We start from the raw sequence: 12759 nt of genomic DNA, 5'->3' as shown, positions 1-12759 counted from the left end.
GACAAAAATGATGTGTCTGAGGAGTTCTCCTTTTCATTTATTCCAGTCTCACCAGGAATTGTTCACTGATATTCTCATGTTATGTTAAAAAAAAAAAAAAGGGGAAAAAAAAAGAAAAAAGAATGAAATAGCAATGCTATAATTGGCTTCCATAAGTGCAAACTATAAAATAAATTGGGGAGGAAAACTTCTCAAACTGAAATCTTTGAAAGGAAGGAAGGATACCCTTCAAAATGGGTACAAATACTATTGAATTGCTTTTATTTTCATTTTAAGATAATGACAAGGATCCTTTCCACAGCTACTAATTTCATCATAAAAACAGATGGAAGAAGAGCAGCCTATTCCCAAACGTTTGTTCTATGTGGAATAAAAGACTGTTGTCTAGAACAATAAATATAACTACTGTCCTTAGAAACAGCAGAGCTGTTAATATTCAGAAGGTGCACTGTGGGCTCAGTTGGAGCTTCATTTTTTATCCTTGGAAGTAGGAGCACGTATTTATCTTCAAACAGAAGTGGATTAATGTCATCCATAATTACTGGACTAGAATGAGTGAAATTCAGTAGATCCATGTATTTCATTTTACCTACTGTACAAGATGGTGTATGGGCTTTAAATTTGAATGTTTTCTCTAGAAATAATCCTTTCTGTTTGAGAGAAGCATTTATTTCCAGACCCCATTTATGTTCAGCAGAAAAATGATCGTAAAGATCCCTATTAGCTCTGTTGCAGTTTTTCTTCATTATAGAATATGACAGCTAAGGTCAATAATCTGGTAGGATTCTGTCTGATAAATTTAAGCAGACACTGAAACACAGTACTTCTTTAGCACCAAGTCATCTTTTTGTTTTTAATGTAAGGAAAAACTCTTTGGCTTTTAATTTTTACACTGGTGGAATCCACTGTTAATTGCCTGCTTCCATGTGAACATACCCACACATGTGGGCACATATATTTTAAAAAGCCAACTGTCTTTGGTGTGTGCATCATTATCCACGCTTCTCACCATAAGGCGAGATGGTCCTTTAAATTACCAGAAGCTCACATGTATTTCACCTTACCAGGCTGAAGGAATAAATACCTCCATTAGCTGGTGAGGGTAATGTAATTAACACTTCAGCCTGCTGTGCCAGGTGGTAGCAACTAGAGTTCAGCTGAGAGCTGCCAGGGAGAGCAGACCTCAGGCAGGCTACCCAGTGGAAAATTCGTAGGGAAGATAATGAAAATGCTTTTGCTGGTAGCTCTGTGTTGGTCCCCAGGATAGGCCTGGCAGGGAAATCTGCACAGAGCCATCACCGTTTAAGAAGGTGGCTTGGTGGGAGGGAGGATTGTGCTGTTTTGTGTTTTCTCTCAGTAAACCAGATGCTCAACAAGAGCGGGATGACACCGGTGGTGAGCTGCACGACAGGCTAAAGGCAGACTGGGATGGCAATTGGGGAACAGTTGTACCAGTGTACTCATTGCATTCAGCTGTCCTCTTCTGCATTACAGCACAGGCTATGTAGTGCCTAAATGGAGCTTCCTATATTTAAGGAGACAGATTCTTCTTGGGTCATAAAATAATGATGATTTTTTTTTTTTTTTCTTGAGTCATCAGTCACCTGCACACAAGAAAACTAGGCCGACTATTTAGATGTTTTTAACATGGCTTCTGTTTTTAATCTTACGGTCTTTGCCTGCAATCGACTGCAAGTTGTAATTGAGGCAATGTTTTGAAAGCCTTTCTGTAAAGCCGGAGGATCATCATATGCCTTAGTAACCTTTATTTCTGAGCAGCAGCTACTGCTCAGAAGCCCCATTATGAGACAACAGGAGTCTGAACCACTGCTTCAAACATTTTGTGAGACAACATTAATAAGCTCAAAGTCTCTAAAAGGCTTTTCTTTTCCATCAGTGAGTTTCATGGTGGCTGCTTTGACTCTTCCAAAAACTACCTGGGGGGATGCTGATAGGGAAGGCAATGCTTTTTTGAAGGGTCTTTCAGAACTGACAGCTTTGAATTCTCTGAATTAGTAATTCAGCCACGCACAGTGGGAGTGTGGAACATGATGTCTTTGCACGTGTAAATACTGGGCTGAGATACTGCAGCAGAGGGAGAGTAAGAGCAGTCAGCCTGATAGGCTCCAGGTCCTGCTGCAAAGGCCATGAGAGCGAGAATCATGCCATGTCCCTGTGCCTTCCTCTGCTTCCCAATTCACAGCTCAGAACAGGATGAAGGCAAAGAAGAAAAAAGTTGGAACATTACACTAAAATTTTAAATGAGAATCATTCAGGGGTGTTATGAGCAGTGAATATCTGAGCAGATAGATTTTTCTTGTTCGCTTGCTTTAAGATGCTGTGCTTTAAAACGTCAAGAAGAGTCCTCTAGGACCTCTTCCACTTTTCAACATCCACGTTTCTCTGGCTATTCAGAAAGGAACTTAATAGGTCAGAACCTGTGGTTTGTTAATTATACTGCAAATTCCACTTTTTCTGCATTATTCTTAAAAGGATGGATTTTGCTTTCCTTGAAGTGCTGGGGAAGGGGCTTCCTAGGAGCTGCATGTGCTCAGGCTCCTGATCTGTGTTGTATTCACAGATGGTGGGTTATTTGATCTAATCTGTGGAAATGTACACAGCCATTTGTTTACTGTATTTGCGTTCAATAATCAAGCCCCTCTTTATGAAAATTCGCAACAGTCCAAAGATATAAATAAAAATTGTGGAGGATGGTAAAGCTATTCACAGGAAATGTGAATTTAAACTCCACTGGGAAATATGTATGTATCAGTGTAACATGTTATAGTTGACAGTGATGCAGTTATGCCTATAAAATTCAGGGAACATATGTCTTGATAAATCCAGTGTCATCACGCTAGCTAACTATGCACTTAGTGCTTGGGCACTAATTCTTCAGTGGGCAATGTGTGAGATACTGCATATGGCAGCAGAAGTTGGGACTTCATAATCCTCTACAAGTTGCACATATCTCTTTGACTTAATTTCATGGTTTAGGGGTATATGGGTAGAATCTTTTGGAAGCCCTCAGGTTGCATATGCAGAGTGGGGGAGTGGAAGTGGTGAACATGATTGGCAGAGTTAGGTGTTCAACAGAAAAGCACGGGTAGGATCAGATGCCAGGTGTCTAACTTTGACTCTGTTGCAGGTGGAGAGAGAGAAGGCCATTCTCCTGGCCAACCTACAAGAGTCTCAGACGCAGCTGGAGCACACGAAGGGAGCCCTGACTGAGCAACATGAGCGAGTCCACAGGCTCACGGAACACGTCAACGCCATGAGGGGGCTGCAAAGCAACAAGGAGCTAAAAGCAGAGCATGACAGTGAGAAGGGCAGAGATCCTGGCGAGGAAGCACATGACTATGAAGTGGACATCAATGGCTTGGAGATTCTAGAATGTAAATACAAAGTAGCTGTTACAGAGGTGATAGACCTTAAAGCAGAAATCAAAGCCTTAAAGGAGAAATACAATAAATATGTGGAAAACTACACTGAAGAGAAGGCGAAATATGAGAGCAGAATCCAGACATATGATGAACAGGTGACAACCCTGGAGAAGTCGACCAAGGAAAGCCAGGAAAAAATGGTCCACATGGAAAAGGAATTACAAAGGATGACAAGCATAGCGAATGAAAACCACAATACCCTCAACACCGCCCAGGATGAGCTGGTGACGTTTAGTGAGGAACTGGCTCAGCTCTACCATCACGTCTGCCTGTGCAACAACGAGACACCAAACAGGGTTATGTTGGACTATTACAGGCAAAGCAGAGTCACCCGCAGCGGCAGCCTGAAAGGACCAGATGACCCTCGAGGTCTCCTTTCCCCGCGACTTGCCAGAAGGGGAATGGCATCACCCGTAGAAGCCAGGACCCCAACCGAGCAGGTGACAAAAGAGGCCGTGGAGCCTGGCAAGGAGCAGAGCCCAACTAAAACACCTACAATTTCCCCCGTCATCACAGCCCCTCCTTCCTCCCCTGTCTCTGATACCAGTGACATTCGCAAAGAGCCGATGAACATCTACAACCTCAATGCCATAATAAGGGACCAAATCAAGCACTTGCAGAAGGCTGTAGATCGGTCACTGCAGCTGTCGCGCCAGCGTGCTGCAGCTCGGGAGCTGGCGCCCATGATTGACAAAGACAAGGAGGCCTTAATGGAAGAGATACTGAAGCTGAAATCCCTCCTGAGTACCAAGCGGGAGCAGATAGCAACCCTGAGAGCAGTCCTGAAAGCCAACAAGCAGGTAAGGTGCCAAAAAGAGTCGTCTGGGAGTGCCTGTTATTTATACAGGTCACTTGCAAGCTTATCCATCAGTATTTCAGGGGGAGAGATTTTACTGAGCCTCTCAATCACAGTGAGGACAGGCCTTTCTTCCCTCCCACCCCACCTCCTCTCTAAGCTCTCCAGCTCTGGTTTTTCCAGCACACACCGTTCAGCAAGGGCTCAGGCAGCAGAGAGAGTGAGGGAAAAGCAGAGGGGCAGGGAAGGATCCACTACAGTCAAGCACCACAGCAACTTTAAGGAAATTAATTTAAAAAACAGAAAGCTAAAGCACACCTCTTGAAGAGAACGGCAGGTGTGAGAGTGCAAACAGTCACCTTGGACTATATAGAGCAGGGCATTTTAGTGATAAAACACCAGGTGAAATGATGAGTTATTTTATTTACAGGTCGTTGGATTTTTTTTTAAATTATTATTTCTTTATTCTTATAACTTTTCCTGCTGTTGCAACATTTTTTATCCTTTAGATTATAATTTTTTTGGTTTGTTTTTAAGAAAAGGGACAACATCACTATATGATAAAGCAACCTGAAACAGTAACTGCATTTTTTTTGAGACAGATTCATTATAAAGTTATATTTTACAAGAATAAAAAATTTCAAATGAGTATTTTGAAAAAGCAAACAGCTTAAAAATCATAGAATCATACAGCATCCTGAGTTGGAAGGGGCCCACAAGGATCACTGAGTCCAACTCCTGGCTCCACACAGGACCCCCCAAAAACCAAACCATGTGTCTGAGAGCGTTGTCCAAATGCTTCCTGAACTCTGGCAGCCTGGGGCTGTGACCAGTGCCCTGGGGAGCCTGTCCCAGTGCCCGACCACCCTCTGGGTGCAGACCCTTTCCCTAACACCCAGCCTGACCCTCCCCTGTCCCAGCTCCATGCCGTTCCCTCGGGTCCTGTCGCTGTCCCCAGAGAGCAGAGCTCAGCGCCTGCCCCTCCGCTCCCCTCGTGAGGGAGCTGCAGGCTGCCATGAGGCCTCCCCTCAGCCTGCTCTGCTCTGGGCTGAACAAACCAACTGACCTTAGCCACTCTTCATATGGCTTGCCCTCCAGACCCCTCACCATCTTTGTAACTCTCCTTTGGACACTAATAGTTTTATGACCTTCTTATATTTTGATGCCCCAGACTATAAACTGTACTCAGAGTGAGGCCTCGAAAGCTCCAGAGTAGACTGGGACAATCCTTTCCTTAACCAGCCATCAGTGCCTGATTCACCCCAGGGTGTTCTTGGCCCTCCTGGCTGCCATGGCACACTGCTGACTCACATTCAGTGCCATCAATCACACCCCCCAGATCCCTTTTTTGCAGGAGTGCTCTCCAGCCTCTCATCCCCCAGTCTGTACGTATACCCAGGGTTGCCTCTTCCCAGGTGCAGACGCTGGCAGTTGCTCTTGTTAAACTTCATATTGTTGGTGATTGCCCAGCTCTCTAGTTTGTCCAAATCTCTCTGCACGGCCTCTCTACCCTTGATGTAGTCAGCAGCTCCTCCCAACTTAGTATCATCTGGAAACTTACTCATTACACCTTCTAGTCCTACATCCAACTCATTTATGAAAACATGACAGAGAACTGGCCCCCAAATGGAACCCTGTGGGACCCCACTAGCGACCGGCCACCAGTCTGATGTAACCCCATTTACTTAATAACTCTTCGAGCCTGATCCATCAGCCAATTGTTCACCTATCACATTATGTTTTTATCTAGCTGTATGCTGGACATTTCGTCCAGAAGGATACTGTGAGAAACAGTATCAAAAGCTTTATTGGAATCCAAAAAGATTACATAAACCGGCTTCCCTTGGTCAACTAGATGGGTGACCTTGTCATAAAAGGAAATCAAGTTCATTAAGCAGGACCTTACCCTCATGAACCTGCCTTGGCTGTGGCCAGTGACCACATTGTCCTTCATGTGTTTTTCAATAACTACCAGAATAATTTTCTCCATAATTTTGCCAGGCAGTGAAGTGAAACTGACAGGCTTGTAATTATCAGGGTCTTACTATCAACTCATCAAACCCACTTTATTTTTGATGTTATACCAATGTAAATAGGCTGAGAATTGCAGAATTCTATATTAAATACCAAAAGAGTACTGCATAATGGTGTGTTTTTCAAGAATACTCACAATATTTTTGCATGGTATATATTCCCAAGCCCCTTGTATCTGATAGATTCTGGGTCTGCAAATAATTTTAAGAAGTTAAATTTGAACACGCAAACAGTTTTATTTATTTCAGACAGTCTTCTTATGCACAGAATTAAGTGAATGCAAGACACTACAGGGACAGAGTCTCTGTCCAGGACTTTTCTCATCTTAAAGATGTGTAGTAATAACCACATGGGGGCATAAATCCTGGTTAATAGCTTGGGATCCTATTCTCTGATGACGGTGATAGGATTTCACTGTTAAAATTCTCAGAAGTTGATTAATCTGAAGTTAAAGTTTGAAATTTAATTGATGATTGGATCTGCAATTGTATTTCTAGGTACTGGGGATTTTTAAATTGCATCTGTATTTCAGTATACATTGAGTCATTTATACCATGCTCCCCTAAATATTAATTGGAGTAATTAAGTACCGTCCTTAGCTAAGTAATAATAGCTCTGAGCAATTACATGAGGATTTTCCATGTAATTAAGATGTAATTGAAGTACATCTTTAGATACCAAAACAAAGATTTTTTTTTTACAGTAGCATAGACCTATCATTTATTTTAAACTAGCTCAGTCTTTCTAAATCTTTGTTTGTTTGTTTGTTTGTTTTAATTACTGTCAGAAGTAACACATCATCCTGAAGTGTGCTCACTGAAATGGGAAAGATAGATTTGCTGAGTAAGAAGGTGCTATGAGCTAAACTTTTCTTTGTTGGGTAACAGCATAAATGTTGGTAGCTATTCAACTGGGTATCAATTCTTGTAATGCAAACCAAATAACAGTATCCTCAAACTTTTAAGTTAAAAGGCATAATAATATAAAAGGGGTGAAGAAATTTAAAGTTAGAGAGATGGGGGTTCAGTTAATTGTGGTGTAGCAGTACTGCCAGCCTCTGGCAATGAGTGTTTCCCAAGAACAAAAAGCAACCAAAAGCACATCTCATGTTCAGAAAACATGAGTCAAGATTTATCCCCTTGAGTTCTTCCTCTCCAAAATAATAAGTTTCTAAGCAGCAAAAGGTTGGGGATATTTTCCTCTGTGGGTTCAATTTAGACAAGCCTACAGAGGACATCTGATTTAGGTTTTTTCATTTTCTCTAAATCCACAAAAGTTTGTATTGCAATTTATTAAAAACATCTTTTGAGCCCTAATGAAGCATGCATGTTGAAGACTGCATGTTGACATGCAGTGATGTCTTTTCATCCTGTACATCATGCTGTGAGATACTTAAGGTGATTGTTATTTTTATTTTTTATTTTTTGAATAATTTTGGGAGGCAAAATTAGCACAATCGAATGCACTGGAAAAAAATGACAGGAACTGGTCTTTCTAGAGCATCCCAACGTTCAGATCCTGGGGGCAGATCAGCAGCCAGGCCCTGGGTATTTGGGGCTGTATTTCAGTAATGGAGTTACGCCCTTTATTGGGGAAGCACTGGTGCTATCTAGTGACCATCAGAAGTATTGCAACATTCCATTAAAAATGTACAGCTTTCCTGGCCATACATTTCATTGCAGTGTGCTAACATCCTCTGTTACCCAGGTACAGGGACAGACGGCTCACTGGAAGAAAAAAAAAAAAAAGAACAAACTTGAACTGTGTTCAGTTCTCCTAAGAGGAAATTGCCTGACTACAGGAAATTACCTGACTGCAGGAAAGCACTGAAGGAATCTCTGTTTCTTGCTCCTTCTGTTGCAGTGGGCTGGGCACTCTGGCAGTGCAGTTACAGCTTTTAAATCTCTAACAACATGCAATAAATTTCTGTTTGAACCTGATAAGCTGTTGCCTAGCTTTCTGCATTTGACAATATCTGATGCTAAAGTCTTTCTTTTTATTCTAGCTGTGTTTTCTTTAGTAATATTTTCACATCAGCATTTTAGCATTAGGCTGGGCCAGAAATAGAAGACACCAAACATTATAAGATGGAAAAGAGGACATGATTTGCTCTAAGAAGCCACAAAGCTAAGACCAGGGAAACTGATTATTAAACAAATCAATGGCTCAAGATAGCAAGTCACAACATAAATCTTGCTAGCTTGCTTGCTTACTTCAGCTTGATTTATGTATCTGTTTATTTGTAGCTGTAATTACTGTGTCAGCACCAGTTCCGTAGAGCAAAACCAAGTAACATTAGGATTAACAGGGAGCATAAATCGTGAAGTAATATCAAATTAATGATATAATAATTTTTAGGACCAGTTCAGTAATGGTTTTGATTTTGGTTTCTAATAACTTACAGAGAGCAAACCTGCCTGTGAGGGGAATTTAATATCCTGAAATTGTGACTGAAATATGATCAGTCATTCTTCTAGGTAAATAATTGAATGGGAAGGAGCTGTATGAGTAAGGAAGACTTTCACATCCATATTATTGGCAATAACTATGGTGTCTGCAGCTTCCATAACTGAGATATCGGTAAAGGTCCTTCAGATAACTGGGCTGGGTAACACCACATGTGCAGCACCTGATCTGTAAACAAAAGCTCAGTTGTTATATAGACACAGTGCAGTGGAATTTGTACACTGAAGCTGGGTGGAAAGATTCATTATCACATGTGGTTTCTGCACTAAAATGGCAAGCTGCTGATCTCCTTTTTTGTACATACCACAGCAGGACTTAATATTCTTTCAGCAACATTTTGTTTTTACTTGGTTTGCTTCTTCTACTCTTAATATAAAGTAAATGAGATATAAAGTCTTCCTGGAATATGAAATCTATATAGGGAAAATGAGGTATGTTCATGGATTTCAGGAGGGAAACCTTTAGGAAGCTGGATTTGAGCATGGATCTCTTCTGTAAGGATAAGGAGAGGCACGAAAAGGTCTTTATTAGTTCTGGCAGCACCTTGGGTATGTGTTCACCTCAACTCCTGAAGGCCCAAACTCTGCAATTGTGTTCTGGGGGAACAGGTGTGATGAGCTTGGTGTGCCCTAGCTCTCTTCCTTACTAGTGTTTCACACTGGCAGGAGTCCACTTGTTGGAGCTCTCTGCTCCCTCCCTAGATTATCCCCAGAGCTGGTTCCAGGCACAGCCACACACATGGTGCAGTGGGCACAATTTTGGAGACTGGCTATGAGGAAGAACAAACAAATAATTTAGGCTATAGCTTCTGCTGGAGGAAGAACAGCATGAAGCTGTGTCTTCAGTCTGCCTTCTCCCTGGGTATGGTACTCACAGCACAGCCTAGCAGTGCAGCAGAGGTGACCAGACACATGGATACTCTGCAAGAGAGGGTCCAACCACCCCTTGTACCCTGAGCCATGCTCCTCATCATGCATCCTGGCTCCAGGGTGCTTCAGGCTCATTTTCTGCCTGTTCAGCTCCCCAGACCAGTTCGTGGTAAACACAGAAGAAAACCATCCAGTGTGCAAAGGTTAGGGATGGAGAAAGGCTGGGTAATTATTCTTTCAGTGGCAGCTAGCCAATATAGATTGATTTAGCTAAGTTGTAAAACGACATCCTCAGAGCCAAGGAGTCTGACAGCACTCGGCCTCAGTCAGCATCCAGGTCCCAAACTGATGAGCTCTGGGTAACATGAGCATCTGCACAGACCGGTGCATGCTGGCTCTTACAAGGACTGATTGAGGAAACTGAGCATCGCATTGAAGCAATGCCCTTCTGCTCCACTGGCTGTGGTTGCCTGTCTGCACATTTCTAGCAGAAGCATCTCCTGATTTGTCCCCCCTACTTTGTCTTGCCTATTAAAAACACATTTCGCTCAGTTTTGCTTTGCTGATACTGCACTTGTGCTCATGATTCTTCACTTAGGAGAATTTGAGAAGGGAGACCCTGGGCAGCCTGCAAAGGAACATGTTGAAAAGCTTGTTAGGCATATATAAAGAACCTATTAAGATGGTTAACAATGAGAAAGTACTGTTGAAGTCTTTGTTGTTTTATGATAAAATGCATATTTTGTTATATTCTACGTATCTTCAATTTTTATTATAAAACAAATTAAGGCATTGGTGATGGAAAAACACACTTCCTCAGGGTTCTACCATACCTGGAAAATAAATTTCAGCTGTGGCTACATAAAACCTACTGGGTAGAAAATTGTTGATTGTCTATGGGAAAAGTAGAAGTAATTAATTAGTGTTATCCTTTCCTACTTCAGAATACCAAGATTACGTTTTTCTAAATTCTTCAGAAAACAAGGCAATGATAAAGTGATGCCTTGTCTTGAGCTATAATACTTAATGCTTTCCAGCACACTTCTCTGGTAGTGCAGAAATGGCCAGAGCAAACAGGCCAGTTGAACTGCAGGCACTGAAACTTTGTTTTGCTAGATCAGCACAACCAGCCAGAACATGAATATTGAGTTTCTGCATAGGAGGTGATCCTCATGAATTTCTGCAGAATGACATTTTCCCCTTTGGTTTCTGTTGAGACAGAATTTTGGTTATGAAGAATAACTGGAGGGGCAAGAGGAAAGGGCATTGATTCCTGTTAACTATTTAGCTCTAGTCCTTGCACACAGTTCCCCTGTGTGTAAACTACTGGGCTTACAGGGAATACGTATGCTTCCAATACTGAAACAATTAATTTATTTTTTATAAGTCTAGCATTAAGTGGCACAGCACATTTCTTTAACTCATTTTTATTCCTAAACAAAGGAAAAATCTTGAATAGGTGAATTCTGTATTTGAACTGCCATAGTTAAGAGACAGTGGGCTGGACTCCTCTTGCAGAGCAAAGACATCTGAATTCTTGCTTTGGGCCAAAGCAGAACCCAGTTTAAGCAATAGAGCCTAGCTCTGCTCTCATAAATCACTTCTGCCTCATTAGTGACCTGAAAATTCTTAAATTAATCTAATTTAATCATACCTGTTAAGAAGGAATTTGTCCGCTGACTCACTATGTTCTAGATTTCTTTTCAAAAATGTGTCTTTGTTAAACGTAATTAATCTTTCTTCTCCATGTTAATTTATGTGTTAATTTTTGCTCGTGGTTGGAAACATAGAAAGTGATGATTTCTGTTTTTTCCTGCTAAGGCGTAGGTTGGTGTCTACCATCCTACATTATACCAAAGCATATGTCATCAGGGCTGCTAAAAACCCTAAGTGGCTTTTGTTTTGTTTTGTTTTACAATGTGTTGCTGATGTGTTTCAAGTTTGACATGAAAAAAAAAATCTATTTAAAATTTCAGGTAGTTATTAACAATTTTTAAAAATTTCTCAATGTAAACTAGTGTGAAAGTAGAGAAAACTTTATTGCTGGATATATAATTGGAAAAAAAAAAGGAAAATTTATTTTAATGTGGCCATTTGTAACTGCTATTTCCCCAGGCACAAATGAATAGAGTTGTGTTTTAGTAGGAGATGTTAATAATGTCCTTTTCTTAAGAGGCATTGTCAGTGACAAATCTAGCAAGATTCAGAAAACTGAGTTTAAAATCAGTTTCCAAGTTTGGTCATTAGCATCCCCTTGCTGGCATCTTTGAAATAATGTTTTTCCACAATCCCTTTCCCTGATGATGGTTCAAGAAACCACAAGATCAACAGGGGAACTTGATTGCTGATATGAAATGCTACAACTTATTCTGCACTAAATGAAGTGAAAAAATAATAGCCCCCCACTCTAGGTAAATGCAAAAGGAAACATTTTTTCTTCAGGTATTTAAATGGCAATAATTTAAAATGTCTCATAGCAGCAGTAGGTGTAAAGCCCCTATAACAGTATGTATTTTGAATAAACTAAAAATGATACTAAATTTCATAACTACAACAAAAGATTCTACTTTTGCAAAAATAAGACAAATGTAATTACTAAATTGTAATTATATGGTCAGGAAATTAAAGACATCTAGTGGAGGAAATGGACAAAATAAAAGAAAGAAGGAAGCAGAGAAATAAAGAAATAGGTGGCTACAAAGCCTTGCTTTCCTTTTAAGTGAAAATTGTAATTTACGCTTTCTTTGTTCTTTTTTGTAGTAATTAAAGCTGACAGAATAATGTAGTTTTGCACAACAGTAGGTACTGCCAGTGCTCAGATGTGAAAACCAGCTGTCACATCCTAGCAATCACCTCATGCAAGGAAAGCCATGGCAGAAAGCATGAGGAAAACCAAGTTGGTTCAGCCTGCAGCTACCAAGGCTGAGTCTAATGTGCCATGTGTCCCGTTTGCAAAGTGGTCAGAGATGCACCTTGTGGCTCAAGGATGTGGTAGCAACTCCTTAAGCTGTAGTAACTTGCTCATTTGCCTTTTTAAGGTGCTGAGTTGTAGCCAGTGCATTATAATTGGCTTTGTCCTTTGAACTGCTTTCTCCTTTTCCTGGCTTTATGAAGTACAACTTAAAAGATGACATTAAAGGGCACGGTGCAG

The 12759-nt window shown here is 41.0% G+C and overlaps 1 protein-coding gene across 25 annotated transcripts in view; it reads left to right on the top strand.

Moving 5' to 3' along the window:
* BICD1 (BICD cargo adaptor 1) overlaps nt 1–12759 on the top strand; it is a 179536-nt gene that overhangs the window by 132094 nt on the left and 34683 nt on the right. For all 25 annotated transcript variants that reach the window (XR_014578100.1, XR_014578101.1, XM_083820130.1 and 22 more), the window contains exon 5: nt 3149–4243. Coding sequence is in view for 23 of the 25 variants with exons in the window: in XM_083820130.1 (XP_083676256.1) it covers nt 3149–4243 (1095 nt within the window). In the remaining 2 variants the exon portion in view is untranslated. The remainder of the gene's footprint in view (nt 1–3148; nt 4244–12759) is intronic.

The sequence above is a fragment of the Anser anser genome (assembly GCF_964211835.1).
Source record: "Anser anser genome assembly, chromosome: 1".
Lineage (NCBI taxonomy): Eukaryota > Metazoa > Chordata > Aves > Anseriformes > Anatidae > Anser > Anser anser.
The sequence above is the reverse complement of the archived record's forward strand: the minus strand, read 5'-3'. Positions and strand labels throughout refer to the sequence as shown.